Here is a 27,881-nt window from a genome sequence, read left to right as displayed (position 1 = left end):
GGCACCATCTGTAGTGCTGTAACTGCATTGTGGAGAAACCCAAACCTTCTGGGCAGCTCTTGCATAGAGCTAATTAAAAGCAGAAGAAGAGTAGAGAACAAATAAAATGGAACAAAGACAAGTGTTAGGTCTTGCACCTGGGAAAAGATAATCCTGAAGGGCAGCAGAGGCTGAGGTCTATCCGGGGTCTGTGAGAAGGGACCTGGGTCCTGGTGGACAACAAGCTCAGTATGGGTGAACAGTGTGATGATGTAACACAGGATCCAATGGGATGCTGGGCTGCATCAACAAGGGCATCACAAGCACAGATAAAGAAATCATCCCACTCTACTCAGTGCTTGCCAGGCCACACCTGGAAAACTGGGTTCAGTTTTGGTCCCCACTAGGTAAAAAAGATGTGGAGAGGCTGGAGAGATTCCAGAGAAGGGCCATGAGGATGATCAAATGACTGGGAAGCCTGCCAGGTGAGAAAAGGCTGAGAGAATTTAGTTCGTTCAGCCTTGAGAATATAAAGCTTAGAGGAGAGTTCATCACCACATTCCAATATTTAAAGGGTGGGTACAAAAGGGATGGAGACTGCCTTTTTATGAGGAGTCACATAGTAAGGATGAGGGGAAATGGGTAAAGTAACTCCTGAGGAAGTTCTGACTGAGATCTGACACAAGAGGACAAATTTTTAACAATGAAAACAATCAGCCAGTGGAATTATCTCCCCGGGGAAGTGTTGGATTTCCCAATATTAAACAACTTAAAATTTTGGGAGGACAGGATGCCGGGCTGTCTTGTCTAGGTCATGCTTTTGCCAGATGAACTTTGTAAGATTCTATGATCCTCTGAACTTAAAAAGAGAAGTGATTTTGGATTCCTTCAGTTATGTAGAAAAGGTTAATGCTGTATTAACAAGAGCTGTATGCCCATGTGGGCAGTTAGAGCTCTGAGACTGCCATCCAGAAGACTTTGAGGTTGTTTGAGAGACTGGCAGTGCTGGGTGGACAGGGGTTTCACAGCATTCAACATTGCTATGGGATGTGGTATTGGTATTTCCACACCCCACATCTTCCTGTCAGTGCTTTGCTTTCCCCACTCATTCACTCCACATTGTTCCCTCTCTGATACAGGCTGTTCCAGTCCCACAATACCTTCCCAACAATTCCATGTAGCTCTGACTTGGTTTTGATTGTCAGGGAGCTATCTTCCTTTAAAATGAACTTTGGTATGAAAAATAGGGAAAATTCCACATTTGGAGGCACATCTTTATTCAGAAATCAATTTGCACTTACTGATTCATCAAAGGTAAAAGAAACAATGCTGTCCTTTTTCGGGGGAATACTACAATTTACTTGCTGTGCTTCAGATGAAGAAGGAGTTCCATGGAAAGACTTGTAACATTCCTTCTCTTAAGCTTCTGTTCTGCCTGCATTGTCTTCATGAAAGCTGAAGAAAAATCAGTTTCAAGGAAACGTGAAGAAAATCAGTTTTGTTTAAAATATTGGGGGGTTTTAATTATTTGGCAAACATTTAATGTGCTCCTAATGGACCATAAAGTAAGTGGACTCATCTTCTAACACTTCATTACCTCCTTTATGCTTTGATTATTGGTAGCGATGGCAACTGAGTGGCCAAGAGGGAATTGGCATTTAAATTTCTTTAGCAGCCCAAAACGAAATTGGTTTTAATCTAGGTCATGTATAAATTAATTGCTGTTTTTCATAGAAACATAGAATCATAAAATGGCTTGGGTTGGAAGAGACCTTAAAGATCATCTACTTCAAATCCCACGGCCATGGGTGGGACACTTTCCCCTAGACCAGGTTGCTTAGAGCTATATCTAACCTGCCCTTGAACACTTCCAGGGATGGGGCATCCACAGCTTGTCTGACCAACCTGTTCCAGTGTCTCATCTAGCCCACAATGAAGAATTTCTTCTTAAGAACTAATCTAAAGCGACTCTATGTTTAGTTTAAAGTCACCCCCCCCCTTTCTCTGTCGCTGCGGGCCCTTCTGAGCAGTCTATCTCCTTGCCCCCCGGCATTCGGAGGTGGCGATGAGGTGGGGAGCGTCCCTCCAGCCGCTGTCCGGTCCGTAAGCCCGAAGGCGGCCGGGTCGCGGCGTCACCGCACAGCGCGGGGCCGCCGGACCGAGGGCGGGGAGCGGCCGCCGGGTGGCACAACATCCATCCCGCGCCGGGAAAAGCAGGGTGGGCTGGGGAACAGGCACCGCCTGCCACGGGCAAGGACCCGGAGAGCCGGGGCGAGCTGCGGCACCGGGGCTGCCCTGCGGGAGAGCGGCCCGGACGGAGCCAGCCCAGAGCGGCTCCTCCGCCGCCACACGGCGCGACGAGGCTGCTCCGAGTCCTTCCCACCGGACAGCGGGAAAACCTGATCTGGTGCCAATAGAGACTTCAAAGCTGCGAGGGTTTGCGGGGCGGCTTGGGCATTCTCTCAGTTCGCCTGTAAAGCTACGCACGAACAGGCCAAGGTGCCCATAAAAGCCACCCGAGCAAAGGGAATATGCACAATACACTAACTCGTTCACAAAGGAAATTGAGGGAGAAAAACATCCTCCAAGTTATTTTTTCTTCCTACTGGAAGAGATCATGACACAAATTATATTCTGACAAGCCTGGAGGAAACTGTTAGTGAAAGTTTAAAATAAAAACATTCTTAGCAGGAAAATCCGTGGAATCTACCCCATGTTTTAAGGCATTCCTTTGCCTCAAGTGTTCTTACAACTGATCAAGATAGGAAAATCCATTCCGGTAAAATGTTTTTAAGTGTTGGATCTGTTTTATTCTTCAGAGAGTAGAAAAGAAAAATCCAGAATTTTTACTGTTTTCCTTTTCAGTTTGTATGTATTTTTATTGAAATTGTTCTCAGAAACACTTGACACTTTGTATTAAGCAAACGGCCTTTCCTTCGATAAGCTTAAGCTTAATTAGCAATGTTACTAAAGGAAAATAGCACATAACCTTTGGGGAAAACTAAAGTTTCCACTGGCAAACACATGATATTTTACCTCCGCCTAAAAGATGAAGCTTTCATCATAAAAAGGAAAAGTCAAAGGAAATGAGAAAATAATTATTTCTCATTAACAAAAAAAAAAAAAAAAAAAAAAAAAAAAAAAAACAAACCAAAAAAACTAAAAATCCTAGTTTTGAAATCTCTTACCAATGCAAGTTGTACTCATGAAAACATTGTTTTCAGCTCAGTGGGCCTTTTTTTATGTTTTTCTTCACCTTGAACACTTTTGATGTTCATGCTTTTGATAAAGTAATTTGTCTGCTTTGAAACTACCCTGCATCATAGTTGTTGTTGTCACTTGCATTAGTCCTTTGTATTAATGGAAGATATAGAGACTGTAGGATTACCCAAGTGCTAATCAAACGCAGAACACAAAAAAAAAAAAAAAGGTGGTTCTTGATTTAAACACAGTGTGATTAGGCAGGAGACCTGGCAGACTAAAGAATTCAGGAACAAAAACAAAACAAAAAAAAAAAAGGTAGCCAGCCACTAAAAAGCCAGAATTAACTTTACAATCATGACATTCAAAGCAATAATAAAAAGGTGGCTGCCATTTATTTACTTCTATCTTAGGTATCTTTAAATATTTTGTCCAGAAGCCCAGGCTTTCTGCAGCCTCTTAGCCAGAGGATAAGAAAGCACTGTTTTTAAAATGAAAGCCGAGAAACCCATGTAATCATAAGCTTTAAAGAAAATACCAAATGTCATGAGAGTAGGCAACACTGTAGTTCCCTACCACCGTTTTTCTTCAGATTCTGTTTTTGATGCAAAATTTAAGGCTCTTTCCCCCTTACATTCTTCACTGCTATGGTTAAGTGCAGTATGTTGCCCTCTAAGTGGATGGACTTTTTACAAAGCAATTCGATTATCTTCAATTATGCTATTTTCAACAGCTGAGATTAAAAAAAAAAAAATCAAAGGTCTACAATTATATCCAGTTTTCTTCTCCTTACAGACCAGAAGGTCTGGATAGTAATTTTACTTTTTTGTTTATTATTAGCTCCCAGTCATAATAATTTTTAGACTCTGATGCATTAGAACAACATGAAATGGTTTGGACGGCAACAGAACAAGCAACAAGTTCCTTGGTATAAAAATCTTTAATTTTTTCCCCTCTAAGACTTCAAAACCACATGGAAGTATTTATTTGATGTAGATTAATTCAGTTACTTTAATTAAAATTTTGATTCATAGTTAAATTTGATCAACATGTCTCTAATTCAGAAGAGAGAATTCTGAGATTTATAGATCATGTTCTCATGATGTAGAGCCCGTAACATAATCTGCCAGTGCAGCAGTGAATGGCAGAGGCTCCGCCTGCGAAAATCTGCTGGAACTATGTGCTTTGGAGCTCTCTTTTCTGGCTGAGCATTTGTGTTGACTTATTTTACAAAATAGCCTGCTAAGGATAACATCAGCTAGCGGGGAACTGTTGCACAGATTGTCTGTAACATACCATGTTAGTGTTTCTGGAAGAGTAACACTCCTGCCATTCCAATAAAACGAAATAGTAATAAATGATGTGTGCAGGAGGCATTCCATATGGTTGTCCTAAAGTTGAACTGGAAGAGCTGCCTGACAAGGGCCATCCTCTCGTAATGCAGCTAGCATCATGAGAGCCTACCCCAGCCTTTCCAAGAGCAGCAGGGAGTACTGCAACTCCCTGGTAAGCAGAGTGGGTAGAGAGTCAATGTAGAGTCAGAGTCAAGTGCAAGACTTGGGCTAGAGTGACAACAACCTCTCCCAGATAATGTCCCCTGCTCAGGAACTCTGCCTGAGTTTATCTATACTACAATAGATAAACACCTGGTAATGAATGGGCTTTCTAATAAGTATTTACATCTAACCTATGCAGTATTATACCAGAAAGTTAAAAATAAAACTACTGATGATAAAATTCACAGGTGACATCAAGACTAGCAAACAAGGGAAGAGAAGGTGTTATGCTATCTGATCTGAGAGTGTTTGATGTCAGAAACATGGGCCCATTCCCAGAAAAGGATTTTGCAGGCAGTGCGATGTATGGCACTGCGAGCACAGGCCATTCCCGAGGAGTGATGGAACACCCTCTGGGTAACAGCAGCTCTGGAAAGGGTAAAAGGACAGTTTCATGGGGAACCTGTAGTGTCCTGACACAATGACATACTGTGGGGTGATCCTGAAAGAAGAGCTGTAAAAATATTTGCGTATAAATACATATGTGTATTTTTGGTTTGAATCCACTATTGCCAGGGGCTGTTCAGACAACAAATGGATGTTGAAAAACTGAGTGGGGTTCACAGGAGAAGCAGGAAAACAATATAAGTACTGATCAAAATATCCAATCCCTTTTGTTGAGAGATTTAAAGAGAAAAATGCATTAACTAACTCAGAAGGAAGTTCATTTTCAGAAGGAAATATTTTGATTTGACTAGATAACAGCATAGATAATATCTTCCCAGGAAGAAAATATCAAGAATGTATCTAAGCATAAAGAAAAGCATAAAAAGGACCTGTGGCTAGAATGTGGATGCTGCCAAATTCATACAGAGACTCCAAGCCCATGTTTATAATGTGGAAAGGACAAAAGGAAAGATAAATTCTTTATCTCTTGATTTCTGAAGATCAGAACTCAGTGTCTTTCTTAAAGACAACTTTATAGTTCAGCAAAAGTTATTTGGCTCAAGCCAGGGTAGCTGCTTGTGATATATAGAAGTGCACATTCCTATGGACTGCCAAAACATGTGACGGGTGCCTAGAAACAAACCACCGAGTTTTGAAGTGCTTGTGAGCAGAGACATTCCTCACTTTCCAGTCTTTGGGCCAGCTACAGAGAGACCATTTCATATGGAAAAGCAGTTCTGGTTATTCATTAAAAACATACCACTGCAAATTCTCAGACCCTACTGTTTGAGAAAGGCTTTGTATGTGCCTCCTTTAGTCCAAAAGATTTCAGGACTGGTCTTGGGCAAGTGATTTAATTTCTGTGTTTCTGGCTACAGTTTGACTGCTCATTCCTGCTGCTGTGCCTGCAGTCCGAGGCATGGGCACCAATCTGGGTAAAAGGCTATCCACATGCACATGCATGGACCGGTACTATGATAACTAAGCAGCTTTTTTTTTTTTTTTTTTTTTTTTTTTTTTTTTTTTTTTTTTCTTGATGGATTATTTTTAACCCAGTTCAGCTTTCTTCTTCAGCTCATGGTCTCTGAACAGCCTTGTGAGTACAGCTAGGACTGGGTGGCCATGGCAGCACTCACTGACCACAGAACAGGAAATCCTAAAGACACCACTGCCTTGGAGATACAGATGCCAAGGCTGGTTCCCTGGCTCATTGCTGCCAAGGGAAAGACCTGGCTTTCCTCCTCTCCCCTGACAGCATGGTCCCACCACCACCTCCTTTTGCTGATATTGGCAGTTGCTGGGTTAGGCATGCAGCTCAGAGGGGGCAGCCTGAGAGACTGTGACTGCTGCAGTGGCTCTAGCTACCTGCAGCATCATGGCATCTCTCTACCATCAGACCATACCCTCAATTGCCCGTACAGCTCTACAGCATTCCCAGGAAGGGCTCCATACACTATTCTAAACCCCAGACAGGATCATCCCTCCCTCCCCACTGTCCCTAACAGTGCCTTTTCTTGCTCTCTTGTTAGTACCAGAGCTGCTTGTGGCCACAGCATGGGCCGGCTCAGCCCTTCAAGCAGTGGCACAACTGCCAAGCCTGGAGAAGAGAGTAAAGGGTAGAAGGTTGCACCCAGAAATTTCTTGCTTACCAATTGAGCTCAGCACTATTTATCAGCCTCCTTGGAGAATTGTTCATTAGGCTCAATCCAGTGAAACTCGTAACTTCAAGGAGAGCACTGCATTGCTAAAGGATTCATATTCTTCTACCAATAACAGTGGAAGACTCATATAGCATGATGAGGAAAAAACCCAGCACTACTGGGTGAAGGTCATCACTGCTTCTATTGTACTGCAGAAATAAAAACACAAGCTGCAGCTCGGCACAGTTACGTGCTCTTCAAAGAGCTCTTCCCCTGCACCTCATTCAGAGCCTGTCCCACCCTGCTACAGTAATCTGTAACTATGGGCTTCTGGCCGAGTTTCCTTCTCAGTCATGTAATTTCCTTTTCTTTTGTGGGCCATTTTCAGATTTTCAAAGGGAAACATTTGTGTTCTGCTTCACTATCCAATAACCTATGAATGTGGAAATGTCGCTGATTTTGGTGTGGCTTATTAACAGAATTTTTAATGGTAAAAGATGTTTATCAGCTAGCGACACACTGACTGAGAGCATCAGCACTGTGATCCCACAAATTTGAAACCTTTCCGTGTGCCAGAGAAATGTGGCCTGGGCAATAGCAGTAGAATTTTCCTTTCTGCTGGCAACTGAGCGACCTTTCCTGGAGGAAGATGAAGTTTGGCCCAAGCAACTAGCTTCTCAGAGCTTGGGAAGCAGCTGCCTCTTGGTATTGATGTGGTTACATGTGATGCTGACAATCTTGAAGGAAGAATACTCAGTAATGTCAAGGCTGCTGTGTGCTACAGCTTGCAGAAGAACCTGAACGCTTTCCTACCTTTCCTTAGGCACCCTGTTGAAGACAGCCACGCATTCCCCACCACCCCACCTCCAGCACAGGTCCTGACTTCCACCCTCTTTGCAGTGTTGTGCCTGAGACACTGGGTGTTTTTAGGTAAGCTCATTCCACAAAATAAATCCAGACTCTTCTGGTGCAGGGATCAGATCTTGCAGTTGACAGATGTACCTTTCAGCTCCCAGCACTGGAGCTCTGAAGACCATTTAACTGAAGCTTGATTCAGTTTTACCCACTTTTGCAAGCATTATTTTTTATACCATTGGCTAAAAGTTCAGTGTCAGTAGAAGAAACTTTTTGCCTCTGCAGAATATCTAGCATTTCATGGAGGAACAGATTTGACAGCATAATACTGGAAAGTCAACACCTAATTAGACAGTCATTCTGTCAACACCTAATCAGACAGTCATTCTGAATTGATGTTGCCATTTGTAAAGTTTTATTCTGAGAGCCTGTCAGACAGAGGAGAATTGCTGTGGGTGGTGGAGTGGGGGCTGAATGTACTTATTAAAAAAAAATTAATCCTACATCTTCTTAATAAGTGAGTAGGCAGCTTGTTGAAGAAGGGAAGCCTTTTCAAGCCCCAAAGGTAACATTTTTGCAGAGAGTACAAATTTGCACTGTCTTTCTTCAATAATTTGTTTCTATATAGAAAATATACAGAATCTTCTTTATGGGGATTTTATCTCCTGATGGGATGGGTTGACCTTGGCTGGACACCAGGAGTCCACCAGAGAAGTCTATCACTCCCCTCCTCAACCACACAGTGGAAAGAAAATAAAACGACTAAAAGCTCATGGGTTGAAATAAGACAAGGAAAGATGACTCACCAATTACCATCATGGGCAAAACTGACCCAGCTTGGGAAAATTAGCTTATTACCAATCAAATCAGAGAAGGATAATAGGAAATAAAAACTAAATATTAAAACCCCTTCCCCCACCCCTCCCTTCTTCTGGGCTGAAATTTACAGGGAATGGGGGCTGCAGTCAGTTCATCACACATTTTCTCTTCTGATCCTTCCTTCTTAGGGGGAGTACGCCTCACGTTCTTCCTCTTCTCCCCACACGTTCCAGTGTGGGGTCCCTCCCACAGGCTCCAGTTCTTCCCAAACTGCTCTTGTGCAGGTCTCCTGCAGGATCTCAAGCACTTCTACCTGCTCCAGTGTGGGTTCTTCTCTCCACAGGTCTTGCCAGGAGCCTGTTTCCAGTGAGAGCTTCCCAAAGGGTCACAACCTGATTTGAGCATCCACCCGCTCTGGTGTGGGGTCCTTCAGAGGACAAAAGTAGATATCTGCTACACCATGGACCACCATGGGCTGAAAGGACACACCTTGCCTCACCATGGTGTTCCTCACAGGCTGCTGGGAATCTCTGCTCTGGCACTTGGAGCACCTCCTCCCCTCCTTCTTCAACTGACCATGGTGTCTGGAGAGCTGTTTCTCTCATATACTCTCACTCCTCTCTCTGGCTGCAATTGCTGTTGCACTTTTTCCTTCCCTTATTAAATGTGTTATCACAGTGGCTGATGGGCTTGGCCTTGGCCAGCACCAAGTCCAGCTTGGATCTGGCTGGAATTGGCTCTGTCAGACATAGGGGAAATTTCTGGCAGCCTCTCACAGAAGACACCCCTGTAACCTCCTCACTATCCACACCTTGCCACACAAACCCAACACACCTATTAAACATATAAAGGCAACTGGCACACATTAAAACAAGGCAACTCCCTCTCAATAAATTAGCAGGTCTGTGTTTACAGGAAGACATAATAGCTGTTATTTATATTGCATTTACATATTTAATTTTCTTTACAAATAAAAGCTTTATGTCTCCTTTGAGCCTCCCCTTGCAGCCTTTGACTACAATAGCTGCAACTAAACTATTACTCCAAATTAGCCTGGCATTCAGTGTGCATTTGTATTACTCATTTGATTTTTATTGTTTTTTTAGTTATTATTTTTCCTCTTGGTTCATTCATCAATCATATTTACAAACCCATTGTTGCACTTACTGCCAGTTGAGTGTTCTCACACATTTCAGCACACAGAGAGAAACTGCAAACTAGGGCAGCTCTATTAGGATCTCTAATATTTCTGAGGAGTCTGAAGGTGCTGACAGCTTATGGTCTTTCCAAGGCAAGTGCAAGTGCCTCAAAGTCCATCTATCTGCAATTACTGGAAGGGGTAAAATGACACCGCACGCTTTTCCTCTGAGAAGGAATCCTCTCCCCAGAGGTTAGAAATGGGGAACAGAGAGCAAACTACAGTTGGAGATCTGAGGACTGATACTCATTTGAACTTCCGAACAATCATCTGTGCCACACTGGCTGCTTTTACAAAGAGAGCTTATTTTGAACCTGAGTTGATTACCTTCCTTGTTGTTCTGCCAGGCAATTTAAATTAAGTGATACATCAAGACCTAACCCTGAAGTTCTGCCACCCCACATTGCTCAGTGAGAGCAGTAGAAGCAGCTCAAGGATGGCAGAAGCAGGCCTCTATTTCGCTTGGGCTATATACTTTTTTACTTTTTGTCCTCACTCAATTTTTCTCTCCTTTATACCAGCTTTGCATAGTAGGCACTTCAGAGTGGAGAGTATCAGGAGAGAATTTATTCCTCAGGACTGCAGAAAACGATGTTTATGAGGGCTACAGAAAATGGGAAGTAGTTCCAAGAATCCAATCCGGCACATTGTCACCACAGCCCTGTTTGCATACAAGTCCATTGTCAGCTGAAGGAACTGGAAAATTATGGCTATTTATCCATTCCTCTCTTTACCCCCCGTTGTGCCTCTTTTGGCAAAGCAGCTGAAGAGTTTGCATTGTTTCAAATTTAATGCTCGCAGATGGTTTTTATTTAGAATTTGTTTTATGGTGAGACATGCTTCCTCTGTTTATTAAATTGTGCCTACTTTTTGTCATCCCTCATGTTTCCCGCAATTTCTGCGCAGAGCTCGAGGGTAGGGTTTGTTGTTACTGTTGCTGTTGGGTGGGTTACTTTTGGGGGGGTAATCTGAAATATGATCGAGCTCCGAGCGCCGGGGAAACAGCGCGTCTTCTCATTCACTTTTTCCCGCGAAGAGCATGAGGCTCCCGACGGGCGGGCAGAGGCGCGGGGCGCTGCCGGGGGAACAGGCGCCCGCCGCGGGGCAACTCCGCCTCTGGCCCTGGCCGGCGGGGGAGCCCCGGGGCACGGCTGCGGGCGAGGGTCACGTCTGGCCGCCGTGGCCCGGAGGCGGGCGGCCCCGAGGGCGCGGGCGGGCGGCCGGGTCCCGCTCCGCGGGGCGCCGCGGCGGCTGCCGGGCGGCGGCAGGTGGTGGCCGCGGCAGCGCCCGGGGGGGAGCCCGGCGGCTCGGCCGGGACGGGCCCCCTCGGTCGGCGGCTCCCCCCGCGCGGTGCCCGCGGGCCGTCCGGGCGGGTTTTGTCCTCCAGAGCTCCCCCGAGCCCCCGGCCGGCCGCGGGCGCTGATCGCTGGCGGCTCCGCGCGGAACTCGCAAGCTCCGGAGCAGGAGGTGGGAACGGCGGGCGGTTTGGGCTTGCTCGGCTTCTTCTGCGTTTGTTTTTGGTGTTCCCCCCCCACCACCAGCTGTATGCGGCTTTTGGGGTTTGTTTTTTATTATTTTTCCCCCTCCTCTTTTCCCACCGCGGGTATTTGGAAGGAAAGCGGGAATGCCGCGGAGGAGAGCCTGGGCGGGCCGGGCCGGGCCGGGCCAGGCCGGGCCGGGCGGGCCGGCGGCGCCTCCCCCCGGTTCGGGGGGTCCCCGGGCTCGGCCCCCGAACGCCCCTCTCTTCCGTTCTCCATGTCATTTCCTGTGCTAATAAGATGGTGGTCACGGCCGGGAGGGAGGGAGCCGCCGCTGCCGCCTCCGCCGAGCCCGGCCCGGCCCCGGGACCCGTCCTCGCCTGGGACTAGCCAGCGGGGCCGGCGGGGTGGGAGGGCGCAGCCAGCCGGGCTCCCCCCGCCCCTCCCGGGCGGAGCGGGCCCCCCGACGCCGAGGCGGGCTCTCCGCGCCCGCAGTGCCGAGGTGAGTCAGCCTCGCTGGTAGCCAAGGTGGCCACGAAAATGGCTGCGGAGCGCGGGGGGGAAACCCGTCTCAGCCCGGGGGGGAGGTCCGGCCGAAGGGTGCCCGCAACGGGTGGGGCGGCGGCGGCGGAGACCCGCGGGCACAGGTATCTCCCCCGCTTCCCCGCCCGCCTCGCTTTTCCCCCTCGGGGCGGGCTGCGCGGGGCCCGGCCCGTCCCCGCCGCTCCCGCCGCGCCGCTCCCGCCCGCGCCGCGGCTGCGCCCGCCCGGCCCCCCCGCCCCGCCAGCGGGGCCGGCGACTGACGCGGCCGGCGGCCAATGGGCGGCGGGGGCGGGCGGGCGCGCGCCACATTGGAACGCGGGGGCGGGGCGCTCCCGGGCGGCACCCCCGGGGACACGGGCACCCCCCGGGAACACGGGCACCCCCGGGAGCACGGGCACCCCCGGGGACACGGGCACCCCCCGGGAACACGGGCACCCCCCGGGAACACGGGCACCCCCGGGAGCACGGGCACCCCCGGGAACACGGGCACCCCCCGGGAACACGGGCACCCCCGGGAACACGGGCACCCCCGGGGACACGGGCACCCCCCGGGAACACGGGCACCCCCGGGAGCACGGGCACCCCCGGGGACACGGGCACCCCCCGGGAACACGGGCACCCCCGGGGACACGGGCACCCCCCGGGGACACGGGCACCCCCCGGGAACACGGGCACCCCCGGGAACACGGGCACCCCCCGGAACACGGGCACCCCCCGGGAGCACGGGCACCCCCCGGGAACACGGGCACTCCCGTGCGGGACGAGGGCATCCCCCACCCCGTGAGAGACACGGGCACCCCTGCGGCATCGCTGGCGCCCCGTGCACAGACGCAGGGCAGAGCTGCCCTTGCGCCGCTCAGCCGGGATGCTCTCTTAACTCGCGCAGAAAAACTCCAGATGCATCTTCTTGGGCCTTCTTCCCTCTGTGGGTTTGTTTGGTTTTTTTTAACTTCCAGAATTTCTCAAGTTTCTTTGCAAATGGTGCTATATCACTTCTGTTTCAGAGAGAAATGGAAGATGCCTCCAGAGTCTCCTTTTCAGATCCCTAAAAAAAAAAAAAAAAACAAAAACAAAAAAAAAAAACTGGCCTGTGGGCAAAACTGTTGGCTCACTGTTGCTTCCTCTTTTTCCTGTGATTAATGCCTCTCATAAGTGGGAGGAGAACTGGCAGAACCAGCTTAAAAAAATACCAGCCTAACTGTAAGATAGGATTGTTTTCCAGCACTGCAGGTGTGTGCAGCAGTTTGTTGAGTAGCAAAGGAGCCCCAGCCCGAAATATCCAGCAGCCCCTTGGATCCGGTCCTGCCGGCAAGGTTTAGCTCCCTGTGAGAGTGGCAGAGCACAAGCTCACTGCCTGGGTTGGGCTTTACATCCCCTAAATTTCTGTTTGTCTAATGACCAAGATTATAAGCAGTGAAAGTGGAAAGGGAAATGAGTCTCCTGACTTTCTGATGAATTGTGTATAAACCGCTTTTGCTTTTCAAGTGCAAGCTGCAGTCAGAAACAAAAGTATTGAAACGATGGATGTTTGCTTCTTGCAAGGGGTGCTTTTGGACCAAAGGTGCTCCTGCTCTAGAAGGAGTAGTTTAGCACAGAGCTGAGTGCCATGGAGCTCTTGAAATACATGCAGCCTGCAAAGAGTTCATATGTTGGCATGGCCAAGGACTGTGTTAGCAAAGAGGGGCTGGCTGCTGGAACCACTCACCAGGGAGGATTTAAGGTAGCCATGGGAGATGCTGAAGTTTGGCTCTTGGCTGAATGCTGAATTGACCGATCTCACTGCGACATGGAGTAATGGGACCAGGGCAAGTTGTTTTTCTCTCCTGCCCAGGAGTCATGTCAAAGGCTACTGCTCCTTTGAGCTGTTTGTGGAGCATGAAGGAGTTCCTGAGGCTCCTGACTCAGTGCTGGCTTTGGTGTGGAGCTCTTTGGTTTTGGGATGCTGGCCTGCTGTTCCTCTAGCATCTTTGGGGACCATGCATGAAGCATGGTGCTTTCTGGCGCAGTTTGTGGGGGATTCTCAATATCAGCCTTATTGCTCGCTGATAGCAATTACTTGCACTTTTTTAACAAATAAAGGGGAGGATACAGTATTGTGAGGATAGTACCTGATTTTAAATAATGAGGGCAAAAGCAAGGACTTGTTTGAAACCTGATATTTTATGTATTGATGCAAGGTCCATCTTACTGGGATGGGATGGGGGCAGCTTGTTGCTCGTATTCCTTGCTGGAAAGTGATGGAACTGCTTGAAATTGGTAGGAGCAGTGTAAAGGTTATGAACACTGCATGAGGAGCCTGAAGCAGGAGGGCTCCTGCACTGCAGCAGACTGGCTTTACGATCAGGGAGCTACAGGCATTGTGGGGAGTGGAAGTTGCCACTCTGAGTTAGGAATCAAAGTGGGTATATCAATGAGAAATACAACAAGCCTAGGCAAGAGAGGTCTTTGGCCTTTTTGTAGAGGGTGACACGTATGCTTTATCCTTCTGTGTTTTTTTAAATATTATTTTTTCTTTTCATCACTTCTTTCTCATGCTGGTTAATTCCCAAGTGGAGTTGTGGGGTTATAAGTATTTTTTTCCCCATGTCCATTTATGCAAGATACGTATATGCTTCTACCTAAACTCCTTATTCTTAAAGTTGCTGTTAGCAGGGCCTGTCCCTTGGTGCTACTAAACCATTTCCAGAGCTCTTAAAATGCTGCCCAATATTTGTGACACTTTGGGGTAGCATATTTAAAATCATTACTGCCAATCCAGTGGTGTTACATGGATGTGAAAATTTGCACAGAGAAGCTAAATGTAGTCCCAAAGACAAAATGGTTTGGGTTTGTTTTTTTCTTTGATAGCCAAATAGTAATGCTATAGGTTAACTTGGGGACCTTCAGAACAAAGAAATAAGCTGCTAAAACTTGATGTGAAGACTGGACCAGTGAGAAGTAGTGACTTGTTTCTAGTGGAGTGAGTGCATGTGGGAACTTCTGATGCCTCCTCTGCACTGGGAATATGTATACCTGAGACCTGTGGTTTTCCTAAGTAAAGCCAAAACAAGCAAATATCACTTTTATTCTTCAGTTTGCATTGCAGCTTTCTGGCATTTTAAGAAATCTGGAGTCAGCTGGATACACATCAGGGTTTGCTTGATGTATCTTCTTGCGTCAGTGCTGCTTTGCCTGATCTCTTCTCTCACCTGAGCACAGACCCTCCAGACCCTGGGGCTGAGAGCTGCTTGAGGCACAGGCATAGCCAGTGAAGGGAGTCAGCACGTGCAATATCCGCTGGCATTGAGCAAGTGACAGAATTCCTGCTGGCTGGCAGCTGGGCAGCCCTGCTGTGGGATGCTGGCTTTGCTGCTTCACGTTTCAGCCCTTGTCATGCTGTGGCGTTTCTCATTGTAAGCGCGACTGTACTGCGCTCCTGCCTGAGGCTCTGTTGTAGTGGGTGAAGTTTCTTGAACCACAGCTCTTGTGCAGTTGCAGGCAGTTTTAGTGCCTCCTGTTGCACTGATGCCTCTGCATTTACTCTGCCTCTGGAGTAAAGAAGGCTTTAAATTTCACAGGGTTTTCTGTTTTCCCTGTGACCTCTTTTCTGCTACCAAAGGTGTTTTTAAATAAAGCCTATAGAGAAACGTTCCTTCTAAATCTACATAGTAAAATGTGGCTTTTCAGGAATTCCTCCTAGTTAAACTTGTTTGTGCAAGTGGATTCCAATACCAAGTCCAACCTCCCTAAGAAAGGCAGAGGACAAGGTGAGAGGTTCATGCAGTCCTGTATGGCATCTTTGGAAAGAAGATGAGGGAAAAGGAAAGGAAAGGAAAGAATTTTGCAGGTATAAGAGACCAAAGAGCAATGGGAAACAGAGCAATGCTGTGTCATTTTTGAAAGGTAGCGGCAGCCAAGATGGATGGCCAAGAAATCTGGTCCATCCAGGAGGAGGGCAACACAAGTATGCCATGTTGGAGTTTTTCTTTTTAATGCGCAGCGTGAGAGACAATACTGATAGAAAAGACTGGGAGAATTGAGAGCCAAAAAGCAGGGATGAAGGAGAAATTTTTGACTTGGCAACTAGAATGACATTTTCCATGTGGTTTTTTAGATGTCTGGTCACTGTCCGCTGCACCTAGGCTTTGAAGTTCAGCTAGAATTGAAGGTGGTACTAGCACAGGCATTTTTCCAACTTCCATCCCGAGCTCTTCACATAAGTGCAAGAGCATATGTTTCTGCAGAGACAGTCAAACAATTCAAAATATTGACACTTAAAGCTTTGCTGTTGTGTTTCTTGGTCATGGCTCCATTTGTGGGGGCAGGATAATTGTATCCCTCTGAGCTGTTGCTGAATGGGCATTTCTCTCTGCAAGGCTGGAAGGCAGTACTTGGGCTCAGAACAGTTCCTTTGCAGTTAGAAGGTAAAAGCATTATAGATATAATTTAAGGTTTAAGCTGCAGGAACTGGCAGCCTCCAGCAGTCAGTCAGTAGTGCGTACTGCAGAGCTGTTTCAATGCAGTCCCTCGCTCATGGACAGCCGTCCGTAAGGGGCCCATCAGAAGGGTCTGTCATAAGCCAAGTTGTCCAGTTTGAGCATGCTCTGATAAATGGCTTCCTTTCTCTGCCCCCTTTCTCCCTTCCTCAGACTTTGGCTTTTCAGCAAGGCTAGTTTTCCTTCGCCTGTAGTGACTTGTCCCAGAGGAGGGGCTGCTGTTCTAAACTCTTGGCATCAAGCCCTACTGGGGCTGCCACTCCCAGCACTTGCCTTGCTGCCTGTGCTGCTGTCAGCTGGGGCTGGCTTCTGCCCATGGAAACCTGGCTGTGGGTAATGGGGGAGATGTGTAAGGACAGAGTGGCAAAAGTTCATGGGAGGTGATGTGGGGGATTAACTCACGAAGCAGCTCTAGGGTTGCTGTAATTAGCTTTCCTGAGAGCCAGCCTTGCTCCTGCCTTGCGCAGTGGGAGCTGAGGCACTGAGCATCCTGTGCTGGTCCCCAAGCCAGGTCGTCTCTGTGGGCTGCAGGGCACTGGCTCCAGGCTCCTGACTATGGATCAGGGCGTCTGGGGAACACAGCTCCAATGGTCCTCCACTAACACTCTTTCAGAGTGCTGAAGGCTGCTAATTGGAGCTTATGTTGGTCAGGGCCATCAGTTATTTGCAGGCTGATAATCAATATGAAATATTTTCCAGTGCTTTCCTTTTTTAGTACAATGAAGCTTTATTTTGAAAATGTATCATATAAAGTGCATCATAATATGCTAGTTGGAGTTAAATGTGGACCTTCGACTGTAGACTCTAAATTAAGTGTTCACAGCATCTTCCTTGGAAGATGTCCTAAGTTTGACCTGGTATGTTCCTCTTTACACCTTTCATTTGTATAAACCTTGACTCCCTCATGTCTATGTATTTTAAGGTGATTTGCTGTTGTTTGGGTTTTTTAATTTCTTCTGATGCTGCTGGAGTACTTCATGTGGTCTGCTCTTTCTTTGACTTGGAGACTCCATGCTTGGAAATGCTAATGGGAATGCTAGATACGCCACAGTTTGCAGAGTCCAGTCTTTTTATCAGTTTTGGGGATATTAATGAAAACACTTGGAAACTGACTGAGGGAAAAATCCATACTGATGACACAGAAGTATACTTTTATGAGCAATAAAATATGTTCCATAGTTGTCATGTTTCACACCTAGGCTTGCCGATTATCTTTTCCGGGATCAAATTAGTTCAATCAGCTTTTGAAGACTAGAAGCTTTTAAATTACTAATTTTCTTTTCCCTTTGTGATTATAAAGACAACATTATTATATATGGTATTGTAAGTTGCTTTTTTCCTTGAAAATTCTACCTGAGGTGGGGAAGGGCCAGCTGCTATGTGGGTGTAGAGGTGCCTGACCCTCAGTGCCAAGTCCCACCAGCTAATGCTGCATTGCTATTGCAAAGGTGGTAGCTCCAGAACAGCAGATCCACTATTGCATCTCCTAGATGTGCTGAAACAGATGCTAATGTGTCCTCTCTAGCTGCAATGGAGTTAACTGGTGATTGGCTGGGTGTTTTTTTTAACCAGGTCTCATTACTAGTCAGGTGTTGAGATGTTGCTTTTGAATTCTTCTAGGATAGGTGGTGAATGTTTGTAGTCCCTTAGTGACTTGCACACATGACATTATTCTGACATGCTCCGTCTGCTTTTTGGACTGGAATTGAATGAGTTCTTGGGCTCTGTGCTTCCGCTAATCAGTGTTTTAAAAATATCTATAGTGTAAAGGACCAGGTATTTCAGTGCAACCCAGTACCTTTATGTAGAAGATGCACTTAAGGTTGCACATGTAGACCAGAAGTGCTTGGCCCCTGCTGGAAATTTTTTTCTAGTTAGCTGTGTTGGGATATACAGGGTCTGAACACCCCTCTCTCTGTATAGAAGGGAATGTGCAGATCAAATTGTGGTGGTGGTGAATTCAGCACACGGATATCTGGTTTCTTGGCAGATCTGACACTGGGAGTATCTGGACTGCTGCCTGTCCCAAGGAAAAGGGGGTCGGTGTGACCCATGCTCAGCCACTACTCATCCAAGCCATGTAACATGAGTCCCTAACCTGTAGACAGATTTACCAGCTCTGAATAATGTCTGTTGTGCTGCGAGATCTTATCTTCCTAATGGCCTGCAAGAGGGTACAAATGAGGAGAAATAAATACTGCTCTTGCTTTTGCTTTCTCTGCATTTTATGGAACAGTTGATGTGTTCTCATTTTGCCTGCTGTGTTTGTTAGTGCTTTTAAAGGACTGAGCTAGTTTGTCAGAATTTTGGGAACAAGTGAAAGTAAGATAGCTCCTCCCTTCTCATTTTCTTCCACATACTCTTTCCCTTTTTGCTGAACAAGTAAAAAGAAAGTAGATGCCTGTCATGTCCTGAAGTCCAAGTAGAGTGAAACCACTGTAACAAGCATAGAGGAACTGTCCTGTAACATTCTTCCACAGAAACAGGCACCAACTAGATAAATGGTGCCAAAGCAGGATTTTAGCTTTGTTATACATCTGTACTCATAGGTCCCAATGGAATGGGGATTCCCCTGCACCTGAAACTGCCTGCCTAGAAGTATTGGTGCTCCAGAGGCTTTACAATTATACGTTTGATTCCTGAAGCTTTTGAGTTGGGTGGTGGGAGGGAGAATTGTTCAATAACCAGGTGCCTCCTGGAAGTCCAGAGGTCTCTTGTAGGAGTGGAAGTTTCTCATTGGCCTTTGGGATAAAGAGATTTGAGTTAGGATTTGTAAGTGATAGTCTGCTCAAGAAAATTTCTGTTAAGTGACTGTATCAAGAGTGAGATCGTGTTTTATGATTCCTGACAGAATCACTGGTGTATGTTAAGGCAGACCAGCACTTGGTTGTTCCTGTTGAGTAGGTTGTTGGTTTTGTGCGGGAAAAAGGAGCTCTGGCAAAATGCACTGAATTTTCTGAGTTGTTGGGGCAGTTTGATTTTAGTGCATAGCTTGGCCATGGCTCACAGACGTGTGTGCAAGCCTGTCCATCCATTGGTCTTCTAACACAGCCAAACATTCACCAGTGGAAGAAAAAGACAGCATACTGCAGGTAATCTTTCTTTTTTAAAGAAAGGAAAAGCTGGAACTTCTGGAAAAGTGTTGAGTGAAAGGCCATCTTTTTAGAAGATGGATGTGCTTTCAGAGGGGCTAATTTTGACACTAAGGAAATATATGTAGAGCTGATTGCTGGCCAGGTGCCAGTGACTGAAGGGCATCAGAGGCTGAAATGCCAGGTAGTGCTGGCACTTCAGCCCATGACGGTTGGGTTGCATGAATTATCCCTCTGCCTTCCAGCTAATTTTATCCTGTTGATTTTTCATGAATCATTTCCCATCTCTGTGGGTTAGAAATTAAAGTGGAAGTTTGCTAGCCAGAATGGCCACATCTGCTATTTAGAAACTAATGTCTGGAGTTTGCTTCCTGCCCACCCCCACGCTTTCCCTTTCCCTTTTTACTCCATCATTGTTGAAATACATGAATCACTAGTGTTGCTCGTCTAAAAAATGTGTAGGCTGATCAGCCTGCACAGGTGCAGGGGTCTTCTAGGTGCATGCGACCTCACTGTGGGCAGTGAGATGGCAGGCAGATGCTCAGTGCTATGTGGCAGGGTCCCAGGTGCACAGTGATGCTGGCAGGACCTGATCAGGGCATTTTGAATTTCCTGCACGTGCTTTATAAAGCATTAAAGACACTCCAGTGTCTTTTCCCTCTCTCAACACAGCAGAAGAGCAGGAGTGTGACAGTGGCCCAGCCTCATGTGCCTACCAAACACTTCCTCTCTCCAGCTTTTTTTGTCTGTCCATGAATGAGAGTAAAAAGTCATTTGGGCAATGAATTCACATCTCTGCTTCCCTTTGTTGAACTGTGTACCCTTGAGTGCCATTGGGGCTGACAGCTGGCCCAGCAGCAAGGGAAGGATAAGTTCATTATTCAGAAGTTGAAGGGACTCAGGTGGGAGTTGTGTAGCATGGGGTCCTGTTGGTGAGTGGTTTTGCTGGCAGCTGTGCTAAGGAAAAAAAGCGCATTCCCTTGAAATATAGTGAGCACTAGATGAATAAGAGGAGGTCTCTAGCTTGCTCGTGTTCACTTTTATTCAGTCTTGGTGGATTGCAGCAAATGCAGGAGACTGAATGAGTGATTGTGTTGGGATAGTTTTGAAAATTGCCAAGTAAATGGCCCAGGAATATAAAAGCTGGGTAGCATGACACCAATCCTGGGTAAATATAAAATTATCCATGCCTGAAAATTGCTGTCATGGAAAGTGTTTTGTACTTCTTAGAAAGGTCTGATTTTGTTCTTGGAGAAGTTTACTGTTGGTTTAAAGAGACATCTCTAGATGTGATATACAATTACATATAAAAGGCAGCTAACTCAGTGTGTGAGAATCCAATTAATATCCAGTGCCAGAGAATATCAATAAAATATATGTGGCTTAGGAAGTGAAGGCAGTGATTGATAGAGAACCAGCATCCAATAAATAAGCTGAAATGGCAGTATAAACAGTAAGGAGGATGAAGGATACTCTAAGGTTAAGGATAGTACTAGCACACTAATAAATCAACTGTTTGAGAATTGACTTTAAGATGAATGTACAAAATATCTTCTCGACATCAAAAGATCATGGTTCTGGCATTGCCACCTTAGATGAGGGGAGCAAATAATCCAGCTATTTTAAGCTAGAGCTTGATCATTTTACAGAAGAGTCTCTGCAACATGATATGTGGAGGCTGTGTTTTCAAAGAAGTAGACTTGATGACCCTTCTCTTCAGATAAGGGGAAGGGAAGAAGCCAGTTCTGCCTGACACTTACTTAATGATGCAGAAGACATGACTCATCACTGGCAAACTGTAGATGAAGCATGTTTGGTGAATTGTAGCTGTTGATAGGGACAGGACAGTGTAATGCAGTTTGTTTGGTAAATGAGATTATTGAAACTGATTCATTTTCATGCAGACAAGTGGAGATTTATGAACCTGGAAAGGCATGTACTGAACGTGATCTGTGAAGGGAGGTTGTGTCCTGAGCAGTCCCGTGTGAGAACATAGGAGTCAGAATGGGCACATGGCCCCGGGGAGCTTTCTGTGCCAGGTCCTAGTGGGAAAAGACAGCCATGATTTTGGACACAAACAGGATGGTAATGAATCAGGGTGAGAAGGTAGTTTTACATCTGTAAACCTTATATTTACTTCAGAATCAGTCTTACATCAGTGTGGTTTTCTAGTGCCAGCATCTTGAAATAATACAGAGAAAATTGGAAGAGTTACACAGAAGAATGATACAAATGGTTGGAAAGCTAAGAAGATACTGCATGGGTACATATCCAGGGCTCTGCTATGTATGTGGTTTTATTCAGTGCTTATCACTATTGCTATCCAAACACCTTTCAGTAGTGCCTTAAGGAAGAAGGCTTACAGCTGCCACTTAGTTGTACTCTTATTCTGTCCTTAGGGAGAAAAATGGTAAAATAACATCTAGTTTTAGTACTGGGGCTTTGTGTCTGTTTTAACTTTATAAATGTAGGTATATATTTATGTTGAAGCCAGAGGCAAAGAAGCGCAACTGACGGTTCTGACCAAAGATGGTGAGGTTTATTACAGCCATTAACCTGGGAAGCAATTCTTTCCAGTTGCTCAAAGCAGTGTCCCAGCATGCTGGGTATTTCAGCCTTTCCCATCAGGTTCCAGGGCCCTTTGAAAGAACTGTTGCCTGGTGCCCGGAACTAAAAAGAATCACATATGACTTGTCTGTGGTGGGGATTAACAACTGAGATAAACTCATGAAATGTTGGCTTCTCTTCCTCTTGCTTGTCTCAGAGGTTTTGTCCTTTTTGTAGGCTAAAAGGAAAGGAGTGGGACATAAGGGGTGTCAGTCAGATTGTCTGAATTCTCATTTCTACCCTAAAACTGTGAAGCTGTGAGATCAATGTCAGGGAGCAGGAAAAATGAGAAGTTTCCATGTATTTTAAAAATGCAAGTCACTTACATATTCTTTCAGCTGCAGTACCTGCCTTGGTTCTGTGGTTTGTTTCACTGTTTCAGAGGCTTTTAGGCTGCATGGGAGCTTTACATTGTCAGCATCTTGCTTCTTTGAGTCCTTACTCAACACTTAACATGGAAAAGTTGCATTGAGTAATACCTGATTTGCATAGGCTATGCTCATTCATGACCGTGCATGGACCAGCACATTGATCCTTTTCCTACTCTTTCTGAGACCTACAAAGGGCAAATGCTCTGAGACCACAACACAGAATTTTGTGACAAATCTTGTAAAGCTATCAGTATGTTCCATCTTCACTAGAAACCATCATAAAACAAACTTAAGACTGGTTCAGCGGTTATTTCAGAGGTTTTCTGTCTTCTTCCCCCTCTGAAATGTGTCTGAAGCAGATCATGGAGGGTTTTGATAACATGTTTTGCCAATGAACCATGTAAGAGTGACAGTGTGAACTCATCTCACATCCATTTGAGACTACAGGAGGAGTTCCAGGTTGTCAAACCAAAATTTCCCTGTTCCCAACTTATCTGCAGTGAGGATGACCATGGGAATTTGGTGCTGTGGTACCCCATCCTGTCATGTCAGTTGCTGTCTTGGGCAAGTTAAAACCACTGGAAACTCTCAGCCCTCCCTGCTGTAAAACAGGTTTAAGTTTTGTTATTTTGAAGCTTACTCTCCAAGTTTCTTCAGAAAGCTGCAGAAAAACTGGTGGTGTTTCCAGGTATCTTTCTTGTAGTCCTGACCTTCTTCAGTGTTTTCAGAATTTGAAACTCAAACAAAATATTTCATACTTCTGGTGAATTTATGGCTCCTGAGTGTAGTGGTGTAATTGACAACAAGTTAAACAAGTCCTGGTCACAGCCCATGACTGCTCAAATCCTACATCATGTGTGACCTATAGTTTTCACTAATTAAGTGTGAATTTGTGGCTACTTCAGTGCTGGCTTTATTCAGCCTCGCTCCGTGGCCATCAGAGAAGAGCCCTGGCCTTGCAGCAGGCTGGGAAGCAGGTCACAGGGACTTGCCCTACTGCCACCAGCCTTTGCTGTGCCAGGACACTGCTCCGCTGCACCCCCAGGTGCAGGACAGCCTCACCCACAAAAATGTTGTACTTTTGTGGAGAAAATGCTGTGGCAACCATCTAGGCAAAACCAATTTTCCCAGTGGAGCATTGGCTTTTATCTGTCTGTGGACAGTGGTCATCCTCAGAGCAAGCTGGTTCTCCCTCTTACTTTGTGGGATCTTAGATCTTTCTAAGTTTGTGCTGGCTGTAAGCATGAGCTGCATAGCCAGCTGGTACTTCAGAAAGTGACCTGAAGTGGTTGGCATGGCCAAGGACCTTGGTAAGGGAGAACGGTCAGCCTGGGTCTTCCACAGCTGTATGGGGGGCAGCTCAGAGCCTTGAATGCTGCGCTTTATTCCCTCTTCTCAGCTTGTCAGTAGCTGACTGTTCTGGATTACTATTTCTGGTAATAGTATGCAACTGTAGAAAAAGCGTATGAACTCATGTCCATCTTTCACCATGGGCCTGCGCTTCAAAATGTGGTACAAGCTATGCAAGATCTTCCTTAAAAGAAGAGGGGATGACCTCCAGAAGGTCAGCAGTGAGAAGCTGAGTGAAGGAGCTGTGTGCTGAGGAGGGGATGGATTCCTGTATGGCTGTTTCACATGAAGGAATGTCCCAGTCTGGGAAACCTGCCAGTAAAATGTAAAATTAAAGCTCTGTTTTGGAGGCCGATCCACTCAGATAAGAGCCTGTGACTGTTAACTAATAACTACAAAAGTGGCAGTGATAAAGGCAGCATACTTGAGGACAGGAATTCACAGGTTCATTCATGCTTAATCCCATTTGGAGGTTTTTTTCCCTGCATTGGAGATTAATAGCTCAGATGTTCTTGTGTTTTCTACTTCCCTGATTTTGAGCAATATGGCAGAGCCACTGGGTATCTTAAATTGTGTGTCATGCAGAAACGTGACAAGTCCTTGCCTGCTTTGTAAAGAAAAGATGAGGGATTATGTGGCACTGCCTGTTAACCCAGGGATGATCCAGGGATGCCTCTTGGGATTTGTAGCAGTCACACTGGTGTCCTGGGTTTGCCAAGGACTTCTGTGCACAACTGCCTTTGCTGTCCAAAGCACGTGATGTTATATGCAGACAGCACCTGGGTCATCACAGCATCCCTCTCAGTAGGGATTGGCCTTTTGGCATACTGCTAGGATGTTGCAGTAGGCTGTGTACCCACTGAATATTGGGAGGGCTAAATGTTCTGGTAGGCACAGGGACATGTACAGGTGAGGCCAAGTACACCCTGGAAATATTCTCAGCAATAACTATGGAGCTGCTGTGCTTATGCTTACATACTGCTTCTCCATATCATCTGAAATCTTTAGAGGCTCTTCATATGTAGGTGCTAGAACAAACACAATTATAAAAACTGCCAAGAAAACCCCAAAACAATGAAGTGGAGGGAGTGAAAACCGCAGAATGTGAACTAAACTCTTGTAGCTGTAGAAAGCTAAAGGGGGAGGAGAAATGGCAAGAAAGAGGAATTAATGAGCAGTGAAATTACAAAAAATTAACCACCACTTTGTATACATCAGAAGCTAAAAGAGTCCTAAAAGCATGGTCATCTGCTGAGGTCAGGAACTGGAGAAGTTTCATATGTTTTTTTTCCTGGGAGAAAAGCTAGAAGGTGGTACTAGTTACAGAAGCAGTATAATGTTCTGTGTTGTAGCAATAGCTTGGGAAATTAGCAAATAGCAGCTACTACAGCTGCTATTTGCAGTACATTTTAAAGTTCGCTATTCTGGCTTGCTTGTGTCCAGGGACTTTAAAAAGCCTGGCTGAGCAGTGCTCTCTGAGCCATAAATGCTAATTTAAAAATAATTTTTAAAAAAGCATGTATCATGAGTTAGATTTAAAAAAAGGTTGTCTATTACTCATAAGCAAGTAGACCAATTTCGTTTAACTGGGCAAATTAAACTAGGCTACCTGCACTCTGATGTTCGCTTCCAGTAAAATAATGCAGCGGCTGATACGGATCAGATTGGTCATGAATTAAGGGGGTATTAATTGTAATAATCTGTACAGGTTTTTTTACATTGTTCTTTTCTAACATAGTATGATTTTTTGGTGTTGCTATAATTTTACTAAAGGTAAAACTGTTAGTAAGTCTAGCATGTTTAATGCACTGAAATTGTGCAACAAGTCATGGGAATAAATAGGTGGGATGATTCAGTGTGTCACACACACGCTGTTGGAGTGAGTCCAGAGAAGGGAGGGCTGTGAAGATGGTCAGAGGGCTAGAGCACCTCTCCTGCGAAGACAGGCTGAGAGACTTGGGATTGTTCAGCCTGGAGAAGAGAAGACTCCAGGGAGACCTGATTGCTGCCTTTCAGTCCTTGAAGGGAGCTTTTAAGAAAGCTGAGGACAGACTTTTGGCTGGGCCTGTGGCAGTAGAACAAGGGGGAATGGCTTTAAACTGAAAGAGGGTAGATTAGATTAGATATTAGAAAAAAATTCTTTACTGTGAGGGTGGTGTGGCACTGGAACACAGAGAATCTGTGTCTGCCCCATCCCTGGAAATGTTCAAGGCCAAATTGGATGGCACTTTGAGCAGCTTGGTCTAGTGGAAGCTGTCTCTGCAGTGGGATTGGAACTAGATGATCTTTAAGGTCCCTTCCAACCCAAGCTATTATGTGATTCAGTACATTAAAGGAAACCTGACTAAATAAAGGGTCACACTACCATTGCTGGTAGTGAAGTAGTCTCAGCTGGGAATTTTTTGGTTTTTGGCTCAGTTCTAATCAAAAGGCAGAAATCGGTCTCTTCTCCCTATTAACAAGTGATAGGATGAGAGAAAATACCTTCAGGTTGCACCAGGGTAAGTTTAGATTGGAAATTACAAAAGAGCTATCAAGCATAGAACAAATTGCCCAGGGAAGTAGTTGAGTCCCCAACCCTGGGAGTTATTTGAAAGACATGTAGCTATGGCACTTAGGGATATGGTTTAGTGGTGGACTTGGCAATGCTAAGTTTATGGTTGGACTTGATGATTTTAAAGGTCGTTTTCAGCCTAAATGATTTTATGATTTTGTGGTGGACTTGGCAGAGCTAGATTTACTTTGGACACGATGATCTTAAAGGTCATTTGCAGCCTAAATGATTCTCTTGATTCTAAGATTGTTGGTGTCTTGGGAAAAAAAGCACAAAGTTAATTTGGATTGTGTTTGTGGGCAACAAAATCTGGGCAAGTTGCAGGTAGTGAAAAGAGGAGAGTTAGTGGTGAACTTGGGCCAGCCGTGTGCTGGGTGGGACAACAAGGGGTTGTGTGACGCTCTTAAAGCAGTCACCTACTCTCAGTGAAGGTGGGAGGGCTGGCAGGATGCGTGATGGTCTGGGAGCTGCAGCAGGAGCAAGGGTTCTTACAGCAGCACGGTGGTTCACTGGAAACCCCAGCTGAAAACAGAACCCCAGCTGGGCATGGTGACCAGAAAGTGAATGCGGCACTTGGACACAAACATGGCAATCCTGAGCAGGGGCAGGGAGGGCGTTATCTTGGTGCAAGGTGCTGCTCCTGCCAGTGTGCTGCACAGGAATGTTGCTGATAAGTAGAAGAGAGTTCAGGGAGGTCCAGGAGAGGGGCGGGCTGCATAATGTGCCATACAGTAAAACACAGAGCTTCATGTGTAAAGTAAACACAGTGTTTATTTCTTCTTCTTTTTTCCCCCTTTTTTGGAGCTATGCAGTAGTTTAACCAGAGCTGAAGGAAGCACAATGACCTTCTTTGGCAGGAGGTCAGACTGTGTTATCACAGGGTTTCTCTCACTCTGTAAGACTCCATGGGGCAAGAATGGGGAAGGAAAAGTCATTTTATCTTCAGAAACAAAGGCATGCATCTCTTCCTACTAAATGATTGGGGGATATGGGTGTTTTAACTCCAGGTGTCCTCTCTGCCAGGCTTCCAACACAGATGGTTGTTCTGACTGAGAGCATCTGCATCCGCCTTTCCTGTGACAGTGCAGGCCCCACAGCTAACCAGCTCTGGGGCAGCACCTATCTCTTCTTGTCTTTTAACATTTTCCTGCTCCCCAAGCTTTCTCCCTCTTCAGCTGCTTTACTGCAGACTTTGCAGAAAAGACAACTTCTTCTCTGAGAAGGCTAGGTAGGCCCTGATTGCAGCACTGGCTGGTGTATGGGTACAGGACTGCAGAGCTTTCCTCTTGCTCCAGAGAGCGCAGGCAAGGGACTCAGCCTGCCAAAATAATGATCCCTTCTTTGGCCTTACTATCGCTTTCCTTCTGAATGGCTGTGGTAATTCTGAAAGAAAATGTGTCTTGTTTTGGACGTCCTGTACAGGTTTAAAAGTGCATGTGTTTTGCATGTGTCTAGTTGTACTTATGCTGGGGCTTTGCTTTCAGACCACTGTATGAGTATTAAGTAACACTCCTTGATAAAGGTTTGATAAACGTCTTTCAGGCTGCACATTGGCATGTGAGAAGTTTGATTGGAAAAACGAATCATATGTCCCCTGGCACAAAGTAGAGCCAGAGAGGTTGGGAATGGCATTCTTCTTGCGGTAAATAGGGCAGAAATGCAGACCAGACTTCCATGGTGTTCAGGCCCATACAAGCATGTGTGGAATAAGAAGATTCCTGTCTTCAGGGGTTTGTGAACATGAATTTAGAAATACTCCGAGCCAAGTTTCCCTGA

At 46.0% G+C, this 27,881-nt stretch overlaps 1 protein-coding gene across 6 annotated transcripts in view; it reads left to right on the top strand.

Annotated features, from left to right (window-relative positions):
- Nucleotides 1–10,839: 10,839 nt before the first annotated feature.
- The window catches only part of PRDM11 (PR/SET domain 11), a 43,840-nt gene continuing 26,798 nt past the window's right edge, over nucleotides 10,840–27,881 (top strand). The window contains exon 1 of one of the 6 annotated variants that reach the window (XM_068193693.1): nucleotides 10,840–11,102. Coding sequence is in view for 3 of the 6 variants with exons in the window: in XM_068193692.1 (XP_068049793.1) it covers nucleotides 11,391–11,615 (225 nt within the window). In the remaining 3 variants the exon portion in view is untranslated. Of the gene's footprint in view, nucleotides 11,103–11,215; nucleotides 11,616–12,482; nucleotides 12,582–26,661; nucleotides 26,737–27,881 lie in introns of those variants that run through there. The other 5 variants (XM_068193692.1, XM_068193696.1, XM_068193699.1 and 2 more) reach the window with 5 other exon arrangements.

This window comes from Anomalospiza imberbis, chromosome 6, assembly GCF_031753505.1.
Source record: "Anomalospiza imberbis isolate Cuckoo-Finch-1a 21T00152 chromosome 6, ASM3175350v1, whole genome shotgun sequence".
In the NCBI taxonomy this organism is placed as follows: domain Eukaryota; kingdom Metazoa; phylum Chordata; class Aves; order Passeriformes; family Viduidae; genus Anomalospiza; species Anomalospiza imberbis.
This window is presented reverse-complemented; position numbering and strand designations above follow the sequence as displayed.